This window comes from Anser anser (genome assembly GCF_964211835.1).
Source record: "Anser anser genome assembly, chromosome: 14".
In the NCBI taxonomy this organism is placed as follows: domain Eukaryota; kingdom Metazoa; phylum Chordata; class Aves; order Anseriformes; family Anatidae; genus Anser; species Anser anser.
In genome coordinates this window covers 15,877,180-15,899,355 of record NC_139735.1, presented here as the reverse complement: position 1 = coordinate 15,899,355, position 22,176 = coordinate 15,877,180, and the positions used below count along the sequence as shown (strand labels likewise).

General features: G+C 38.4%; 1 protein-coding gene and 1 long non-coding RNA gene across 51 annotated transcripts in view; one reads left to right on the top strand and one right to left on the bottom strand.

The window, feature by feature from the left end:
• The window catches only part of LOC310881741, a 488,814-nt gene that overhangs the window by 388,054 nt on the left and 78,584 nt on the right, over positions 1 to 22,176 (bottom strand). The window lies entirely within an intron of this gene.
• The window catches only part of TENM2 (teneurin transmembrane protein 2), a 1,465,234-nt gene that overhangs the window by 1,431,628 nt on the left and 11,430 nt on the right, over positions 1 to 22,176 (top strand). For 41 of the 50 annotated variants that reach the window (XM_083799339.1, XM_083799310.1, XM_083799353.1 and 38 more), the window contains 9 exons: positions 888 to 1,031; positions 2,602 to 2,851; positions 5,799 to 5,819; positions 9,797 to 10,029; positions 11,285 to 11,371; positions 11,489 to 11,643; positions 12,137 to 13,011; positions 18,288 to 18,463; positions 20,059 to 20,294. In XM_083799339.1, the coding sequence (XP_083655465.1) occupies positions 888 to 1,031; positions 2,602 to 2,851; positions 5,799 to 5,819; positions 9,797 to 10,029; positions 11,285 to 11,371; positions 11,489 to 11,643; positions 12,137 to 13,011; positions 18,288 to 18,463; positions 20,059 to 20,294 (2,177 nt within the window). The remainder of the gene's footprint in view (positions 1 to 887; positions 1,032 to 2,601; positions 2,852 to 5,798; positions 5,820 to 9,796; positions 10,030 to 11,284; positions 11,372 to 11,488; positions 11,644 to 12,136; positions 13,012 to 18,287; positions 18,464 to 20,058; positions 20,295 to 22,176) is intronic. The other 9 variants (XM_083799338.1, XM_083799336.1, XM_083799334.1 and 6 more) reach the window with 3 other exon arrangements.

Below are 22,176 nucleotides of genomic sequence, written 5' to 3'. Positions count from 1 at the left end.
AAATGTGGTACATCACTGTCTTTATATTCTTTCAGTTAACGAATAAATCTCATATCCGAACTGACTGACATTCTTTGGTGCATTTGGAGTCTCATGCATACTGTTATTCCAGACTTTTGTAGTGTAATACATTTGAAACAAAATAGTGTTTTTATAATGCTGTTCAGTCTAGCAGTTTTACGGAGATTTTTAGTTCCCTTATTTATAGATTTTCATTCTAGTGGCTTGGAAAGTGGGTGATCATCACAATATTTTTAAGTTTTCAATTTAATTTGAATATCAGAATTTTTTTGATATAACAATGCTAAAGACTGTGCATTAGAGATGTGCCAATGTGGAAATAAAAACTTACTTAAATCATAATTCTTTTCCACATTTTTTCTAAAATCTTCTTTGCTACAGCTGCTCTTTCTTACATTATTGCATAGGATATTGCTTTCCTGAGTAATGCTAACTGTGTGTGTGCTTAAAAACACACAAAATTTTCACTGTTCCTTGAAATATGGCATGTAAACTGAACACAATAAATGCTGTGAACATCTGGCAAATTAAGAGTTTGATCTTGTCCTGTTACCTGATAGGAGAATTTTATTATCTTTTTTTAATTATATTTCTCACTCTCCTCTTACCAAACCAGTCACTTCCCAAAGCCAGCTATTCAAAGAAAAGTGATCAGATCCCTGCAGAGTACGTATGAATGAAGTTTCAAATTTGTGTCTAGTCAAAGATCTGACTTTAATATTGTAGATGAAAAGAGGGGAATATAATCACTTCATCTTTTTGAGGGGGCAGGGGAACTGGAATGCCGATCCATTTGAATGTGCCCTGGACATTTAATTTAGTGTTTGTTCAGCAAGTATATTAGATTTTATTTTTATTTTTTTCAGTTTCTGTGGGTTTTGAATATGAGACTTGCCCCAGTCTGATTTTATGGGAGAAGAGGACAGCACTTCTGCAAGGATTTGAACTAGATCCTTCCAATCTAGGAGGATGGTCTTTGGATAAGCATCATGTACTTAATGTCAAGAGTGGTGAGTTAGTTCCACATGTTTTCTGTGCTGTATGGAATTTTGTCTGGGAACACTTTTTATTTACATTATATTTACCCTTTGAAAAATGAAATGTCTTCACTCTTTTTGTTTCTTCTTTAGTTTGGTAAGGAATGGGACGTGTTTCAGTTGTCAGAAAATTTCTGTAGATTTTCAACAGACTTTTTACCCTCCTACAAAATGTCAATTTATTAAAGTCCAAATCTTTATCCTCTATTCTGTTGTTCATTTATCTGCTTGTAATTAGTTCCTGTCTTCCTTCCCTGTTCGTCTGATCTTAACCACATCCATTCCTGGTTCCTTTTGTTTGACTTTTTCCTTTCTTATTCGAGATAGGGTTTAAAAGGAGTATGAGACTGTGACAAGATACTGATTCTTGTTTGTCTTTTCCTTGTGCCACCTGCTTGGTTTTTCCTCGCTTCTCTTTAAGTACCCTAAACTGAATATTCTTGGTCTTCACATTTTATCCAGAGACTCCCAAGGAATTGAATGCTTAGCGTATATTTCATTTAATTCCTGTAAAGTGTTTTCTATAGCCTTCCCACTCTTTCTTGCATTAACAATTGCAGAATATACTGTCACTCAAGAAATCAAAAGTAATGTTCAGAATAGGCAAGATCAAGCTATTTGAACACACTTCAAGTGCTGTGCAGAAAATCAAACACTGCTGAGAAGGCCATTTAGATAGAGCATGATATTCGTTGCTGTCATCAGTGATGGCAACTGTACTTGTCCCTGGGGAGCCAGTTGCTTTACATTAGAATCATGCAACTATATTTCCAAGAGAGCATGTGGCTAAAAGTTTCTGACCAGATTTCTGCAACCTTTGATGGTGTTGAAATTGGTCACTCTGTCAGAGAATCCACTCCTTTCTTAGAACAGGTATCTACTTTTAGAACGAGTATGTTTAAAAGAGAGAACCCATCTTAAATGCATTTCTTGAAATCTAATAAAGGTCCTTAACACTAGTTCCCCTCTTGTCTTTCATCAGCAATCCAGAGCAGCCCTTTTAGGAGTTTCATCTTTCTTTCTCCTATCTTTTCCTTTTCTGCACTGTCCCCTTTTTTGGCATCTCCATTTGTGTCATGAAGAAAATGAGAAAGACTGGGAGCGGGAAAGAGGAAAGTGAGGTTGGAACAAAATTCTAAACAAAATGTAACATAAGAAATTGGATTCAATGATCTGGGTGCACTAATAAGGAACACTTCCTCCCTGCTATTTCCTTCCTCACTTCCCAGTTATTAAGACAGTCTAATAATTGTGCCAGGCTGGAAGGATGTCTGATGGTATTTTTGAATACCAAAGCACCGTGGGTTTAAGTTTGGGTTTGTGTTTGTAGTTGTTTATGTGTGTGTGCTTTAACAGAGAATCCTCATTACACCTTTATTGTTTTCTACTGCAAACCTATTTCACTGTTTTTGTACTGTTAGAGAACCAGTGCTGAAGTCATTTCACTGTTTAGTCCTTAACAGCAGCTGTTGAAAGGAGAACTACCTGAAGTCACCTGTAACAAATGACTGTAATAACCACTTCTCCTCCTGTCTGTTATTAGGTATATTGCACAAAGGCAATGGAGAAAATCAGTTTCTAACTCAACAGCCAGCTGTGATAACCAGCATTATGGGGAATGGGCGCCGAAGAAGCATATCCTGTCCTAGCTGCAATGGTCTTGCAGAAGGAAATAAGCTTTTGGCCCCTGTCGCGCTGGCAGTGGGAATTGATGGAAGTCTCTTTGTTGGAGATTTTAACTATATTCGGCGTATCTTCCCATCCAAGAATGTTACTAGTATATTGGAGCTGAGGTAAGACGTTAATCTTAGCACTTCAATTCTGCAGCCTGTGCTTAAATCAGCCTTTACCATTATTTTTATAATTTTGTAAAACATTGTCACTTTCAACCTATTTAAATTCCAGTGGAGAAATGGGGCACAGAAATGCATAGTTCAAAGTCTGTAGCTAATCGGACTAGAGTTAGAGCTAATGAATATAGAGAAGGACTAAAGAGTACAAACTAACTTCAAAAAAGTACAGTAGTACACACCATCTTGTTCTTTCCTGGTGGCTATCATTTGATATGATCTCCCTTCATTACTGTACATCATTTAGTTTTGTTTGATAACTACAGAACTGACTGCCCTAAGGTATTGAGCCACAGTGATAAACAAAGAAGTCTTGGGAAATTAGAAGGGAGCTGTTCATATCAATGATGTAGAGAGGCACTTTCTCACTTCCTTCCCCTTCTTGTAAGCTTATTTCTGTAGATTGGCAAGTGCAGTAAAGATTGACATACAGAGTCACTTTGTAACATCAGAACTCTTTCCAAGATCATATCTCTATTCCCCCAAAAAACATTAAGATTTGGTCACTTAATAGGGAGGGCATGAGTGTAGAGTGTACCACTTCACCCATTTCTGTTTCATCTCCTTTTTTCATTCCTCTAGGAGAGGCAAGAGCTATTGCTTCAAACCATAACTCATGTAACTGTTTTTTATTGTTACTACACTATTGATTATTTGGCAGAAAAATAAGGAAAAACATCTTGCACTGGCTGTCTTCTAATACTTCTGCAGCCCACTCAGGCAAAAGAATAGTGTTCTTGTAAACTGGATGTAGCTGCAAAACACGTTGAGTGAATTTAGGTCATTAGTCTTTTTTTTTTTTTTTTTAAGTGATATGACCCGTAACCAATTCCTCTGCTTCTACTGTACTTTTACTTTTTAATTAGTGGGGGAAAATGCAAAATGATTGGGCTGTTAAAGAATGGGAGGCCTAGCTCTATTTCACACCTCTCTTCCATTCATGTCATTCTGTTGATGTCACTGTTGTGAATTCCAATTTATATTAAGAGAAAAGAGAACAGATTCGGGCCAGTTCTACTCGGAGATCCCTCTCTGGCACCTATCCATCAGGCTGCCTCATTATCCAGAGGTTTAAAAAAAAAAAGTAAAAATCATCCAGTGTTTTCTGCTGGCAGCTCAGTATAGACCACAGAAGGTAGCTGGTACGGCTGTATGACTTGCTATAAACATTTATATCAGTATACACTATAACTCTGCATTACACAGAATATGCCAATGTGTTGTTTTTCCAACTAATTCAGATCTGTCTAGCTTTCTAGTAAATAGGACTACAGCTATATAGGTGAAGAGAAATATTTTCAAACTAGGATAATTAAAAGGCATTTATATCCATCTCACTTCCAAATGCCAGGCACGGACAAAGTTTTGTAATACATCAGATACTTGAAAATGTTATCTTCAGCTTTATGACATTACTAGTCTGAGAATTTTGCTTTCTGCCTATGCAAGAAACAACTCAGACTTTTCAGTGTGTGTGAGCGGAAAGGACAGCAGTAAAGATTAAGAAGCCTATCTTCTGTTTCTGCTCTTGTCCCTGTTCTCTTTTCTTTTATGAAAATCTGTTTTCCATAGAGTAGTTTCTTTAGCTTCTGCTATGACTATTAACAATGAACAATGAAGCTATTGTGTTTTGAGTACTGTTGGACAGTGGCAAATGACTTGACACCCAGTTTATTAGGATTTCCAATGATCTTTTCCATACCCTGTTCTCCAAAGGGAATTAGGGCTCATTGCAGCAAACGTCACTTATAGAAGTAATTGTGATTCAGTGGTCACTTTAAAATACGTATGACTTAAATGATTTAAATCTTCAAACTCTTAACCATTTAAGTATGAATGAGAATGAGTCTTCAGCTACTATTAAATAGCTCATATAATATGCAAATAGTGTTTCCATAACTATTACAGACTAAATGTATCACTTTGTTTAGATTTAACAATGGGTATAATTTGGGTTTTACGTAAGCCAATATAAGTCTTTATAAGTCAGAATAAGCCAGCGTGCATATTTCCTTTGCACTGTCCTTTCCTGTACTTGATCTGAATGGCTAATAGAAATTTTGGCTCAGAAGTGCTGCATGTCACACTTAATGTTGGTAGTGCAAGTTTGGGGCTGTGCACTGATTTCTGCACCTCACTGTTTTATTCAATTTATATTCCTATAAAGAAAAACACAGTGAAGCCCTGTAGTGTGGAGAATATATTAATTTAATTCTGGGAAGTAGAGGATGGTTTTCTTTCGGCTTGTGTCTAGACAGAAAACTAGGTATCAATTAATGCTACTCATCTCCCATTGCACAGTATCTTGCTGCACACTTAAAAGGTATTTTTTTTCTTTACCCTAACATTTGTTTTGATTGGCTTAACTAGAATCTACAAAACATGCTACCAAGTAGCAGCCAAACTTGCCTTAAGCAGTTATTTTAGTGTCTCAGGGGGAGAAGAAAATAAACTGCGTAATAGAAATTTGTTTAGAAATAGCCTGTTGGAAAACTGTTTTGATTAAAGAGGTTTCAACGAGCTGTCTGAGAATATCCTAATCCCAGTGCTTCCCCACTCTCACTTCTGTATTCAGAAAACTGCCAGTTTCTCTCCCTCCTAGCCCAGAAGCTACGTATATTTCCATGTGAAAACTCTCTCAGTGGTCCAGAAAGCTTCCTGCAGCGTACAGGGGGGTGGGGGATGAGGGAAGGGGTGTCATACTAGGGAACTAGATGCAAGTGGATCACTCTCAGTCGTTCTTCATCCATAAACCAAGCTGAGGCTAGTGCTGAAAAGAGATATCTTCTCCTGTGTCCTTTTGTAAAATAAAACAAATACTATGTTTGCTTTACCATCTATTCTTCAGCTAACTGTTTGTTCTTTTTCCTTCTGTTCCCCTTCTATAAAGAAATAAAGAGTTTAAACATAGGTAAGACACGAGCTCTTTCCCATATAATTTGATATGGTTTGTTTGCTTCATTGTGTTTGCTTTTTGTGTTGTGCTTCTTGTGTACCGTTATGTTCTTCATGTACCATATATAGAAACATTTTATGTGCTAATTGTGTGTTATGAATATGATAAGCGTTAGCAATTATGAAATGTAGTCAAAAAGCAACCAAATAAGTTCTGACAGTAATTAGAATTTTCTAGTAGAATGCAAATATAATGAACCCCAAGCTAACTTCTATATAAACAGTTCTCACTGCTGTCTGTAATTGGTCTAAGTGAGTGAGGTAAACTACAGCAGCAGTTTTACGAATGCCAGAGGGGTTCACAAAAACACTAACAACTGGAAATAGGTCAAAAATGCATTTTCCAGTCAGAGATTTTTCTGAACCCTCTGTCCCTTTTTTTTTTTTTTTAAGTTAGTTTCTATTTCCTTTCATTGAATGCATTTCACAGTCAGCCTATGGGGCTGGTTGTGTGCAACCACTAGATGGAATCACTGTAAGGTTCATAAGGGAGGTGTAACCTTTCTGGATGTTAGCAGAAAAGGGTTTTCCTCTTAGCACTAGGCTTTCTGGATGCGAGCAGCATAGGAAACACTCGTACCTTCCTCCATGTCATACCTTGCCAGGTGGAAAGGGTTGTTCACCCTGCAGAAGATCAAGTGCAAGAACAAGGAGAGCTGCTATAAGCTCTTCCATACTGTTCTGTCCATGACCTCTTTCATTTCTGCCATATAAGTTAGATGCAAAAGCCAGTCTGGAGTAAACAACAAAATTTCCTGTTCATAATATATTTTGGTACATGAAGTGTAAGTCCACTGGATTTTCTTACCTTAATGAATTCATTCACAATTTGCTAATGGTTACTGGTGATGCTGGAGGCTCCTTATTTGCAATTATAAGCGTAGTTAATTTTTCAGGTGCTTAGAGATTTGCTTTGGGCAGCTTCTCTTTTTTGGTTATATTTTAAGAAAAGCTATTGTTAACACTGCTGATGCATGTATGAGAAGAATAGCAAGCACAAGCTGGTGCTGCCTGCACTTGCTGTCAGGCACCAGGCTACCTAGCAGACCAGAGTAAGGTTGCAGGTGGCATCTGCTGCCCTCACCAGGGAGGTTAGAGGAAGAGGCATTATTGGCAGAGGCCTCTGAGCAATATCAGTGTTATGGAGAATCTTTTAAAGCAAGGTACATTCCTTCATTTCCTGTAATTCAAATAAAGGATTACCATGGCACAGAGAAAAGAGAAGATCTTTAGTTTTTCAGATGCCAGTTGGAGAACTATTTACTATTCATTTATAAAGCACATCTCATTATTTGAGGTAAAAAACTCTTAGGTGTTTTTGGAGGCAGTGAATGCACGTTGCCTTCCACTAGTTGTCCTTGTGCCAAAGTCCCTCAGATATTTTTTGTGGAGAGTCTTCCTCCATCTGTTCCCTTACAGAGCTCAAGAGCAGAAGTAAATATAATAGGTCAGCAGCTCCAGCAAGTTGCTCCCCTGATGGGGAACAGAAGCTAATGACCCACACCCTGGCAAGACTGCCCTGAGGGAGACTGCAGGGAGAAAGACAGGGTGAGCTCCATGGACACATGTAGGACTGCAGGAGAGAACAGGGAGATAAGTGCGTGTTCTACCGTTGTTCTTTACCCTGATTCATACCTTGTTCTATGCTGCAACAGTGGGACTTAGCTAAGGCTAGCTGCAGGCTGAAGGGTAGTAGGGGCACGCTCGCTTAGGAAGGCAGGCACAGGTTGGCAAATCACTTCTGAAAACCTCAGAGACCTTTCCAGTCTCACAGGGTGGCTGCTGCCCTGTGTCAGGCTGTGCTGGACCTGCAGCGGGGGTAGAGCAGCTCCCACAGGCTCTGCTCAGAGCAGCCCAGACCACCGAGCCAGCAGTACGTCTGTGCTCCAGCTTGTACCTGCCTCAATTTGTCCTGATCCCCCAAAGTGGGGCTCCACATGTTCCAGAAGAGCCAGGTTAAAAGCACTCAGCAAGGCATCACAGCAGAGATGCAGCAAGCAGCAGCATGTAGGTGTGTTGGCTGGTCTGCTGCTGTTGGAAAGCCCTGATGTAAATCTGGGTGTGTTTGCAAAGTGGAGCATGGCACAGCACTACTGTCACAGTGAAGCTGTGTTCTCAAGTGTTAAGGGCAAAGCATAGTGGAAAAAGAGAGAGCAGAAATTCAATACAATGAGTAATGTGCAGGTGTTTGTATGGCTCAGAGACTTGAAAGACTGAAGAAGTGGAAAGAAATATTTTTTATATATGGCAGAGAAGATTAAGCTTTGTTTTGGAGGGATGAGAAGGAATGCGAAAAGAGTAGTCTCAGTCTGCTGCTGAGGGTGAGGAGAGGAACTTGGGGAATAAAGAAATTGTGCTCTGATCTCAAGAATGTCACTAGTCTCCCTGTATAACCTTGTCTACACCACTTAACCTCTCTGTGCCTCAGTTTCCTCCTCTGTAAAATGGGTATAATACCCATCTTTATAAAGTACTTGAGATTCATGCATGAAATAAAACTGCCAAGTATTTTTTTTGTTTATTGTATTTTTTCATCTCTAATTTCTACACTCCTAGACTTCAGCAGATGGTATTACCTCTGCCTATTTAATTTCGATCAAACCGATCTCCTTCCTACTTTCTACAGTTGTAGAACAAACTCTTATTGACCTAAAAATCATGGTATGCCAAAGACTGGCATAGAGGAAGATGACTGTAGAAAGTGATATTTTTGCACCTCCTCATTCCTCCAAATCTGGTCTTGACCACATAAATGCAGTTGTCTTTGTGCTGCCGATAATCCATCTGCCGAAAGTGCCCTTACTGTACTTCCAGTGAATCTGATCAAGAAATGGCTTATGTCCATCATAACTTATCTCTGCGTATCCTCACTCTTGGAGATGGGCACTTTTGCCACTTGAAACTAGGAGTGTGGATATTTGGAGGCAAATCTCTCTGGTTACTGGTAAGTAACCTTCATTTTTTTTCTTCCTGTCTTCATTTGTCTTCTATGTTTTGAAACCACCATTGACCTTATTTATGCTCACCCATAGGCTCCAAAGGCTGGAAAATTCAGATCATGCTTAAATTCCAACTAAATTGAGTTAAACTAGCCAGGCAAGATTTTGAAAATATTTCTGCGCTGCAGTTCTGTGTATGTGACTGTATATATATTGCCAAGATTGACATTTCTCAATTTGCAGATGATTTGCTAAAGTAGTTCCAAAATGTGACAAGCTGTCAAAAAACATATATTTCATAAGAGAAGTAGCTTTCCATATAAGCACACGTCGTAATCTCAAACTGAAGACCAGTTTGTCAGTAACAGAAGGTTTGGAGTTAAAGTCAGACACTTGGGGTCTCTCTGGTTGTAGTTACATAACCATCTTCATCTACTGTAAATGAGATTCTTGATAAGAATGAATAAGAACGAATTTGCTTTAGGAATAAATTTGTTATGCTTCTGCCTTCTATTTATGCAAGACCTCACAAATCTTGTGGCATAATATAAGTAACTCAGAAGCTGATTCTTTGATCTTATTTCTGTGACTTCTCCTTTCAAGGGAAGTTATTAAAAAAAAAAAAAAAAACACGGGGTGGGGATATTAACAGTAGACATAAGCCAAAGAGAATTGACCTGGCATACATCTAAAGGGCTAAAAGAGCTGAAGAGCGAAAGTCTGCTGTGTGGCTTTGGCTTATTGGGATCTATTACGCAACGTTTGGTATAGCAAGCAGAATGAGATTTGGAATGACAATCCTGCTGAAACACTGACCAGTTCCTAATCAAATTAAATCCTCAAACAGTAGTTATTCAGATCCCACCTCTGTATGGAAGGTGTCAGACTTTCTTTCCAGATCTCTGTGTGTCTGATGAATATCTAAGCTCTGAAAGCCCGTGAAGTTTTTAGACTGCTCAGCTGATTCTGTTCTATGCTTTCTTTTTCTCTAAAGCAACAATCCCGCTCATAAATACTATCTGGCCGTGGACCCTGTTTCGGGCTCACTCTATGTATCCGACACCAACAGTCGGCGGATATACAGAGTCAAATCCCTCACTGGCACAAAAGACCTAGCTGGTAATTCTGAAGTGGTAGCAGGGACCGGAGAGCAATGCCTGCCCTTTGATGAAGCCAGATGTGGAGATGGAGGGAAAGCAGTGGACGCAACCCTAATGAGCCCTCGAGGTAACGTAGTAAAAGAAGCCAGAAAAAATGACTGTGTGAGGCTAGGCTGGATGTGGAAATAATTATCTGGCAATTAAATCACTACTTGCTTGGTAATTTTTATTCCGTGCTTTAATTACAGTGGATTGGCAAGTGTTCGTGCTTTGTTTAGTTAAAGCAAACTTTATTACCCCAACACTGAATGCTGCAAAAGGAGAACAGAACACAAATTAGCAGGGTAACGCTCATTCCAAGAAGCAAACATGTAAACTGGGAAAGAAAATACAGTTTGTAATATAGCATTTTGGAAGAAAATCTTCCTCCTGTGGTATTTTTCTTAGCTTTTATTTTATGTGTTCCCTTTTTCTTCAGATGGGGGGGGGAGGGGGGGAAGAATTTTTGCCCTTTCAAGTTCCTAATTTTAGCAACAACAAAAAAAAAGCTACGTAGAGATTTAGGAATGTATTGCTTTTTAAGATTTTTTTTTTCATCTTAATTGTAAATATGAATTACTCAGGTGTATTGCCAGATGTTTGAAACATCTTTGTGTTTTCTTACACTGGTTGAAGGTAACTAGATAATAGTAAAAGTGAATAAAAATGAGAGGTTCTGTTTCTTTGTATAGGTAATAGTCTCAGTTTATAGGTACAAAGTATGTTCGTGGGACAGCACAGCTTGCATGCTTTAAGATAAGCCTCTTCATTGAAGTTGAGAAGATAAAGCTGTATCTTTGACTGGGCAATGGGATGAGTACTGCAACCACTTTAAGGCAAAATTTTTAGATGAATATTTTATTTTAGCCCAAGAAATGGACAGACAACACAGTGCACCAAATTAAAGCAGGCAAGTCAAGTGAGAAAAAGCCTGCCCTCCTTCATGACAGGCAGCACCATCCTTCTGTTCCTCCTTTTGTTTTCTATTCCTTTCCTCTTTGAGGATGTGCAAAGTGAAAGGCATTGAACCTTTTTTTTTTCCCTACTAGGTTTGAAACCCTGGTCATTTAAAAACACCAGATATTCTGCACATATTCTTTATTGTAGCAGGTCAAAGAATTTAAAAACATCCTGAAAGAATGTAATGTCATTATTTTTTCGAAACTTTTGAACCAATTCTAAAAGAATTCTAACAGTACCTCACATTTCTGAGATTAATTTTTTTTTTTATTGCGTCTATGTGATATTTCATACAGCATTTAAATTTAGAAATAAGTTGATGCATTCTGCTGACAACTTGGTATGTTTGGGGGATTTGTTTGGTTTTTTTTTTTTCCTTAAAGCCCCAAAGGATAAACATGCCTTGTGCCATTTCTTCAGCAGAAGTACAGCTACTTGGAGGGTTCCAGGACCAGGCTCAGAAGCCAAAGGTACAAGTTGGAAGGCAGGAGAAGTGAACAAACTTTACCATCTTGTAAACTTGTTAATGAGATTAAGCCTACCTTGAAGCTAGGAGCTTTGCTGAGGACTGTTTTTCATACTTGCAGGAATCGCAGTGGATAAGTATGGACTCATGTATTTTGTTGATGCCACAATGATTCGAAAAGTGGATCAGAATGGAATTATATCGACTCTGCTGGGCTCCAATGACCTAACTGCTGTTCGACCTCTAAGCTGCGATTCCAGCATGGATGTCAGCCAGGTAGACTCTTGCTGCTTTTTTTCCTGTCAGCATTAGAAGAGAATGGGCATCTACTTTGGATGACTGCTTGGCCACTTAAGAAATACATTAGGCATCACAAGATGATAGCGTATTTGATTCATTACTGAAATGAGTGAACCATCTTTTTACTGTGGTTAACACAGGTTATTTATGCAACTATAGAGAAATAAGGTTGAGATAATGGGAGTTATTGTCTTAATTGCCTGTTTTTCTGTAATTATTGTAGAGCTTTCACAATGTAGCATTCATTCTTTGCACAGAAACACAATTAGCGGAAGTTACCACTGCACATAGCTTTAATATTTCCGAAAAAGAAAATAATTGTTTGAAGTAGCTGCAGTTCATGACTTAGTTTCATGATTTACGCTGATAAACCCCTCACTAATTTGCTGTTGTTACACATGGAATTTTAAACACTAGAAGTGTACTTTTCAGTTACGAGTTTTACAGTAATAATTTGTGCAACTCATAGGTACGGCTGGAGTGGCCTACTGATCTCGCTGTCAATCCCATGGACAACTCACTTTATGTCCTAGAGAACAATGTTATTTTACGGATCACAGAAAACCATCAAGTTAGCATTATTGCTGGACGCCCCATGCACTGCCAGGTTCCTGGTATAGACTACTCTCTTAGCAAACTGGCTATTCATTCTGCACTTGAATCAGCCAGTGCCATTGCCATCTCACACACAGGAGTTCTTTACATCAGTGAGACAGATGAAAAAAAAATTAATCGGCTACGCCAGGTAACTACCAATGGAGAAATATGCCTTCTTGCAGGGGCAGCTTCAGACTGTGATTGCAAAAATGATGTCAACTGTAATTGCTATTCTGGGGATGATGGGTATGCCACTGATGCCATCTTAAATTCACCATCTTCCTTAGCTGTGGCCCCAGATGGTACCATCTACATAGCTGATCTTGGAAATATCCGCATTAGGGCTGTCAGTAAAAACAGGCCCATTCTTAATTCTTTTAACCAATATGAAGCTGCATCTCCAGGAGAACAGGAGCTGTATGTCTTCAATGCTGACGGGATTCACCAGTACACTCTCAGCCTTGTTACCGGGGAGTACTTGTACAATTTCACCTATAGCAGCGATAACGATGTCACGGAGGTGATGGACAGCAATGGCAACTCCTTGAAGGTCCGTCGGGATGCCAGTGGAATGCCCCGCCACTTACTGATGCCAGATAATCAGATTGTCACGCTGGCTGTTGGCACTAATGGTGGACTCAAGCTAGTTTCAACGCAGACCCTGGAAATTGGATTAATGACTTATAACGGGAACAGTGGTCTCTTAGCAACGAAGAGTGATGAAACAGGATGGACAACATTTTATGAGTAAGAATGTTTTTGGATATATTAAGCATACATTTATTTTTCAAATGGTAGTGATTAGGCCCTGAAGTGATCCTACTGAAATTTGTTGTAGGCTTTTCACTGATGCTGAATAAGGCCTTTGCCCCTCAGTCTAGTACAATGCTGGACGTGATTAAGTGGCTGCTTGATCTCATCGGTTTTGCCATGTCCTTTAGGTGGGTATGGAACCACCTAAATTCCTGCCCATAGTTTGAGGCCAGTGAGGAATTTCACTCACCTCCAACACGAAGGACTCTGTGTGACATTCAGAAACATGTTTTTGTTTCACTAGCTTGGGCCCCTGTTCTTAGTCGTCAGCAAGACCGCAGATAATTCAAATCCAAACCAGCCCCCAGCAATCTATTGCTCCTACTGAGTTGCCCATGTCTATAAACCTAAATACAGCGGTTTCTTTTGGAGCTGAAATTATCTTCCTGTTCAGACTCATATATTACTCATGGTTGATAAAATGTTGATTAACTTTACTGATTGTTCATTCTTGAGACAAGTGAGGAAATTACATCCCCAGCTATCTGTCAGACCCCTGTGTAACTTGCATAATTTATAGATAACCCAAAAGCACATTGGTGTTCATGAGCGTATAGATTAAAAAGACAGAATTTCCTCTTTAAATGAAATTCATCAGATGAAGTTCAAAACTATATTAAAAATACAGAAACGCTAGTCAGGTTTTCTTTAATAGTTAGCTTATTCTTAACAGTCTTATTGCCATTTACTGACCAAACATTTTTTAAAATAGAATCTAAATGGAACACTCAAAATGTATGTATGACGTTTAAGTATGACAAGTCTGATGCTTTTTTTTCAGATAGTTAATTAATAATTGCTATATATCATTTCTCAAGTTACTAGCTAGAAAGGGTAAACAGGGTTTTATATTTAACTTGTATAGGCTTATCTATAGACTTGTCTTTAAGGTTACAGAATAGTGATGATGCACACCTTTTTTAGTTTATTACTGTATTCATCTTGGCCACCACTTTCTTATTTTTTAGAGAAAATATAAGTAATGCAGGATTATAAGAAACTGTATTCAGTCTGCTGAATACATCTAAATTAGCATTGCACATCAGCGTTTTGTCCACGATGCCTTTGTTTCCCTTAAAAAGGAAAGCATTGCCCTCTCGTGGCCGTCCTCAGATGTGGCCCTGGAAATGGAACCGCTGATTTTTCATATGGACTGTTGGTAGAGATTTGTGGTTTTATTTCCTCTTTAATATTTTACTAAAGAGTATTTCGTTAACACACATTAGTTACAAAAATAATCCAGTTCTGTTATTCTTCTAGTTTATGTGAAACTGCACCCTGAAAATGCTCATGGAATTTAATTTGTACAGAATATCGATGTATGCACGTGTATATGCAGACTGACACATACACTATCTTAATATATATGTGTGAAGTTATAGATACATAGTGCATGTGTGTATGCATGCAGTGATGCACAGTGGGAACAGACAAGGCTCTTAAATAGTGTAACAGCTAACAGCAGGCTCATACGGGGAAGATTTAGGGTTGGTTTGGGGCATGAAGCACACATCTTTGAAGTGGTCCTCAGTGGTATTCCACTTGGCCTTAGGAGCATCCTAAGAGAATGCTACAGTTTTCTTCTTGAATCAGCTTGTATTTTTTTATTATTTTTTAAGAGAGGGAGAATAAGTGTGCATGTACATGTATGTGGCTCTGCACCTTGCCCTGCTCTATGGTAGGTCCAAAGCTGCTCTTGCTCCTTTCTGCAATACTGTGGATGAAACTGTCCTATCTTTTCCCACCTACAAGCCACTGAGCTTGTGTAGTCCACGTTTCAAACCTCAAAGACCAGAATGTTAGCAATAAAAAGGTGACACAGGTGCCATAATACTGGACATGGGAAAACGAGTGTTACCATGAGCCTGATGAAGGGATGCAGTCCAGATCTTTGTAGCTCTCTGTGAGCGTTACAAACAAATGCTGAAATGCATCTCATGACTGAACTATGACGTCCATCACATCCCTGTGGGCCTGTTTGGTGGCGCAGCATGTGTGAGCTGGTTGTGGCCAGCTCAGAGGCGCTGGGCTGTCCAGCACCATCTCCACGCTGCAGGCAGCATCGCCCAGCAGCTCACACACCTGCGGGGCCCTGGTGGCTGCTGGTGCATGCAGGCAGCGCGGGGCGGCTGCTGACACAGGAACCTGAACCCGCTCTGCCGGGTCCGGGCATGGTGAAGTGGTGTGCTAGGAAGTTGGTAGTGGGCACAGGGAGATGGTGGGTTTTTTAAGGTACTAGGATTTTAAAAGGATCCATTCACTCCCTGGAATTTTGTTAATAGAAAAAGCTTGCAGTGAAACTGTACTCTAGCTGGGGTAACAAAAGCTCCATAATTTCAGTGCATCCATCAGATCTGACTCATCTAGCCTGATGCTGTGTCATACTGTGATAGGTAGTAGCTGCTTCTAAAGAAGATACAAGATGTCCCAGACTGATCAGTATATTTTTCTGTTGCCACATTTTCTTTTTTGATTTGTTTAGAATTGGGTTCATGTCATGAAGAAGAAAAGTATATAAGCATATAATTCCTGTAAAACTTTATTCTTATTATTCAGATAAATGCCTGGTTTTTGTAGTCTACTGAGCACTTGCTCTCAAGAATGCATAAATTCAAAAAAAAACTCAATAATGTCACTTCTAAATTACAGAGTACATAAAAGTTTTGTTCTATTCTTTTTTAACTTTTCATTTTTTAAAATAGGATTTTATTGATGCAATGGATGAAAAAGCAACGCTTTCCTTATACATTGGTATTGCAATCTATATATATATATATATCATTAAGTAGTGATTTTTTATGTCTAGCTTATAAACTAAATGGTCTGCAGATCATCATAGAGAGTACTGTTGTTGTCTTATAAACCCTTTTAATCTCTGTCATTTCTCTTTTCAAATAGTATGACCAGCACTGGGAAAAATGCCCCATGACAGGGGTGGCAAAACACTGGTTTCTAGAAATAGCATTAGAATATTTTCATTTTTCTGTTTCAGTCTCTGTACATACTCATCCATATTTGCTCTTAGACAGTCCTTGCACTTTGAACAGAGATTTTCAATGACTAGCCCACAGCAATCCCCAGGAATTTTTCCTGAGTTAATTAAAAACCCAGCAATGTAAATGAGGAGTTTAAATTAGTCTGTCTCGTTTGCATTACCTGAAATATATTTCCTGATAGGGAGTTTCACCAGCCATTTTTCTGGATGTTCACCAGGCTCTATATAGTCACTCTGAAACCACTCATCGACTTTTCTAGTTTTGTCCTAAATAACATTGTCTCTTCTGTAATATTTGACACCAAAGTATTTTCTTCATACCTCTGGTAATCACTAGGCATGCCATAGTAGCCCATATACAGACAGGGGGTATCCCATTATTGACCTTTTAGGTTTCTGAAAATCCATTTTTTGTGCTGCTTGTTTTTCCTTGCTAGGTGGATGTTTGGCTGGATCAAGTTCTCCCCTCATCTATGCCTTATGCATACTTTGCAGTACTTTTTTATGGATCCTTTTATGTAGACTTAACCAAAACCCCTTTCATAGATTATCTAAATGTGTTATCTTTTATCCAGTATCTTGTTGATATGGTAAAACATATGTGTGTATATATATATATATGTATTTATATTCTAATGGGTAGAAACTTGTGACTTTTATTAAGAAAAATCATGCTGCTTAATCTTCGTTTGATCCTGAACTGCTTAAATGAACACACTATATTATTGGTTCCTTCTAGGTCGCATGATGCTTTGTTTTATTGATTTACTTCTTTGCCTAATGCTTCCGTTGGTTCTGGTAAGACTTGTTGCTCCACAGGTGATTTTTTTCCTTCCTTCTCCATAGTCAGTTGAATGGGTGCAGCCATTTGCAATGGATTTGAAAGGCATATTTTATATTTGTGTTAACTCAGGAGCCTATTTTCTATATTAATTTTGGAGATATGCTGTACAGTTCAGGTGGCCTGCTTTGAGGTTTATGAATGATTTAATTGTAAAAAATCATGTTGAAAGCACTGGTTTTTTTCTTCTTTACAGCTAAACACAGACCTACAAAGAAATCATCTAGCTTCGTGATACTAAATGTACCACTCTTCTCTTCTGTTACTCTCAGGCAGCGCAAAGGATTTACCAGTTCTCTTCCAGGCTTCTCAATCCCTGGATTTCTACACTGGAAGGATGACCAGTTGGTTTCAGTCTCTACCTAAACTTTTCCCTTTATCTACACAGGACATTTTTTCCTTGTCTTTCTGCTGTGCGCTTTGGTAGAGGCTGGGTGAGAGACTCTTGCACAAGTAGAGAATTGCAGCAACTAGAGGAATACTGATTTTGTGTTTCAGGTTCCCTTTTCTTGCCCTTAAAATCCAAAGGATTGCTTTTTTAGCATATGTATGCACAGAAATATAGCATATGAAAGGAAAGGGAGAAATGGTATGATTTGATTCCAGGGAGCATTCCTACTTTGCCCCCTCCCCGGGCTTTGTAACTCTAAATAAATCAAGTGGCTGCTCTAAGGTTCAATAAACTCATGGAGAGCCCTCTTACTTTTATTATTATTATTATTATTATTATTTATTTTTATGCTTCTGGAGCACTTAATTACTCTTATAAGGTATATTTTGACTGCAGCCCTTTGTGCAGCTCCAACCTGTCCTGTTCTTTAACTTCTCATTCTTCATCTTTATGAGCAAAAGATTCACCCAAAAATGCAGTGCAAGTACCACAGATAAGATCTAAATGAAATGATTAGGTTCTCAAGCTGATGTCTCTTATTGCAAATTTATTCCTTGATATGTCATTTAAAATCCTACTTAGTAGTTTTCACTAAGTATTCAGTTGCAAATGTGCAGTGTACGCAATTGTATATGGTAGTATCCATAATGATGCCACTTCCGTAGAGTGAAATGCAACAAATAAGCTATAGATGAATTTACTAACTGTAATTGAGCCACATATCACTCTGTATATCCATAATAATCAATTTTAAAAGAGACTAGCCTGAATTTACACTCATGTAGCTGAGATCAGTATCTCTAAAATTAATATTTCATCATCATAGACTCTTTCAACAACAGAGAAATAGTTAGGGCCAAAATGTTCTTGAAAATCTGTTTCATTCTGTGTTTTTGCAAAAAATTGGTGCATTATTAATACATTGGGTATTGAAATGAACATATATCCTCATGCTTTTTTGCTCTTACTAACTTTTCTATTAGCTATGATCATGAAGGGCGCCTGACCAATGTAACACGTCCCACTGGAGTGGTAACTAGCCTTCATCGAGAAATGGAAAAGTCTATTACCATCGACATTGAGAATTCTAATCGGGATGATGATGTCACGGTCATCACAAATCTCTCCTCTGTGGAGGCTTCCTATACAGTTGTTCAAGGTACCAAAGTGCACTTCTCAGCACATCTCCTAACCACACACACAATTTGAGAAAGCAATTCTCAAAAGATTTGTGTCATAAGTACAGTCATGAGCAGGGGAAAAAGTATAAGGTTTGCAAGACAAACTCTCATAAAGCTCATTCCTAAAATGACAGGTCTTCAGGACAGGTAAGAGACATTTCACAATCATACTTTGCTTCAAATATGTGTGGTCATTATCTGCTGATGAAAGTTAGTCCTGCTGTTACCTCTTGTATCAGGTTCACTTTACCCACTCACATATTTCTCTGTACTTCACTGCAAAATTGGTTCTGACTTCACTGCCACAAAGATGCGGTCTGACTGATGAATGTTGGCTATCTGTGTAAAAGCCCTTGTGGAGAAACAGGCTCAGGTACTTTTTATTATTAGACATAAATCTTCCAAATTTTTAGACTACCATTAAGTAAAATGTAAAACAGCACCAGCAGATGATCTTGTGCCATAATTAGCACATCAGAGAACAGCATGACAGCCCAAGCATGTCAGAAGAGATTATCAACAAAATGGTTAAATGTTTATGTAGAGCTTTCCAGCACCCACCCATTGTTTCTGATGAAGCAAAAGCAATCACCGTTATCAAAGATAGACCAAAATAAGTTTGGTGAATGATGAGGATTTTTTAATTAAGATATAATGTCACTGGAATAAGAATATCATCACTGAACAATAGTGTCTTCCTGACATAAATGTCAACATTTATACACTATTATACTGTGACATGCATGGTTACAAAGACTTTATTTCTCTTATACCAGTTGATTAATTATGTAGATGCTGTTCTTTTGTCAGACAAATATTGATGCTTTGGTGACAGCTGCACACTACAGCTCTCCATCCTGATTGTCTTGGAATAGACGTCACCGTGTCAGAGTTGAGAGAATAGCACTGCTGTAAAAGTACTGGATTACTTTTATAACTTTTCTCAGAAAGCAAAAAGGCCAGGTGTGAAATTGGCTAGGACAGTTCTTGTGTGGCAGAATGAAGAATGACAAATAGGGGACTGTGGCTGCCAGCTTTTATTGTTGGAGCCTCGTACCTTGAGGATTTAAAGCTAAACTAATTCTGTTCAAAGCACCTCCTTGGAGACAGTTTCTAAACAGAGACAGAAAAAGAAGAGGAGCTTACTTGTTCACACCCATAAAGAGTCCAACAGTTGTGTGGAGTTTTTTGTTTGTTTGTTTGTTTTCTTTTTATCCTAGAATTTAATGTTTTGTTGTTTATCCAGCAGTTCAGTTTTCAGGACTTTTTGTTCATATTAGAAATAAATTACGTGGTTGAAATATATCACTGTGCATTTTGATTCATAATTAAGACTAAAGGAAAAACGTAATGAAATAAACATAGTATCTCTCTGCAGGCTCACTGTTACACTACTGTTCTTTACATGAATCAGTAACATCTGTAATTTCCACCATAGTACCACGTAAGTGGTAATTGCAGGCTGACTTCATTTAACATCAACAGGAGTGCAATAAAAAAACAATCAAATTAAGCTATGTGTTTTCTTTATGACTGGAGTAGCTAAATTATTTTCTTTTCATTATTGCTGTAGATCAAGTGAGGAACAGCTACCAGCTCTGTAATAATGGTACTTTGAGAGTGATGTATGCCAATGGCATGAGCATTAGCTTTCACAGCGAACCTCATGTCCTGGCCGGGACTGTAACTCCCACCATAGGACGATGTAACATTTCTCTACCAATGGAAAATGGTTTGAACTCAATTGAATGGCGTCTGAGGAAAGAACAGATTAAAGGCAAAGTGACTGTGTTTGGAAGGAAGCTCAGGGTAAGTAGAATTATTGTAGTGGCAGCATTACAATAATGGTCTTTTCTTCTGTGGGCAGACAACTTTCCATTTAGAAGAACATGTCTTTTCTATTTTTACTTCTTGAAAATGTGCAGCTCTCGGATTGTCTTTGGTGTGAGAATCTTTTCTTTGTTTGAGAGGCCAGTTAAGTACATGGAATCACCTTCTGTAATAAACTGTAGGATTTTCATTACTAAAAGCATTCCAAAAGAGGTTGGTAAAAATACCCGGCATATTGCTGCAAGTGAGGAAAAAAAAATCTAGCCAGTCATTTGTAAAAATTCTAGGGCACGCTTTACACAGTTAGTCTGTGAAGCCAACACTATCACTGTTGGAGTGATTACATTCTGCTTCCCTAAAATCCCCCTACAGTTACATCAAGACAGGCATATTGTGTTGATTCCCTTTCCTAAATGGCATGATTGGAAAATAATTGCCAGAATTACAAAGTCATAAGCATAGGAAATGAAAGACACTCTGGTCATGTAATCCATCCCCTGCCAAATGAAAGATCTGCTGCATCCAGATTAACCCCATGCTCTGCTCATCTAGCTTGTATTTCCTTAAATACCCAAACTTTCTCTGGTTTCCTCAGCATATATAGTTTTGAAAGGCTTTTGAGATACTGGGCAGAAAGAAAAAAATGTAGCGCTGATCCAAATCCGGGTTCTTCCAAATAATTCTTTAATGTCATTGGTCATGAGATACAGTTCTGTATGTTCAAGATGACCACATTAAATGCAATATATGTAGCCAACTACTCAGTAATTTACAAAAATTAATTAGACTAGGATGTTAAATTTTGATATTTCCTATTGCTTAACATTTAATTCACAGTCTTGAACTAACAAGTCTTTCCTTATTTTCACAAATCCTCAGAATGTGCACGTATTTGTGAGAGAGGGAAGATTAGACAAAAAATGGAATAAGATTAGCAGCTAATCCTTAATGGCTAAATTTCATGGCTGTGTAATTGATTTTTGATGTGTTGACCTGCAGAAATTGACTGTAAGTAGAAAATAGATCAGCTCTGCATTTTGACTAGGTGTTCAAAATAAAAATAAATAGGACCTTAAAATGAAACTGCTGTAATCCTAACTCTCAATACTAAAAATTTAATAGAGGTACTTGTGGTAATTAGCTGAAGTTAAACACGTCTTAGAGCTGAAACCTCGCTTGAGGTGGATTTTCTTGCATCATGTTTATGCAAATCAAAACACCGCTTTATCTAGCAACACCTCAACATTTAATTGTCTGGTGTTAGTTCCTGTAACAATAATCACATATCCATTTAGCTCTTTTAAATGAAAATCACTATGAGATTATAACAGGTTGAGTGGACTGAAAATGAAATTTGAAAATGAGGGAGAAAGCATAGAATTTATTTGCATCTCATTTTTATTCTAATTCATCTTTATAAATTGTTTAGTGAATGAAATAGAGCAACTGTGCTGGAAAATCGGGGGGAGCGGGTGGTAGGCAGGGCAGCCGTGGCACCTATAGGTACAGACAGCGAAGGGCTGCTGCAGAACAGACGCAGTGTCAGGAAGACCAATGGGAGGGTGTGTAGAGCCATCGCCTGAATCCCAAATTCAGGATGAACTATTAGTGAAAGGTGTTATTATGTGGGACTCATCTCTTAGAGAACTTACTGTTAATTTTCATTCTTGGATTTATTCGTATGTGTTGGCAGCTGAATGTGAAGTACAGGTGGAAGTACAGACCCTTCAACTGGGTTGAAGATGATAGAGCAGTTGTTCCTTCATTCTTTGTTCCCATTTCTTATAAGTATCAGACACACGAACAGAAGCGGGAACAAACGTGGACCTCCTCCAGCCACGTGCATCAGGCACAAAGTCAC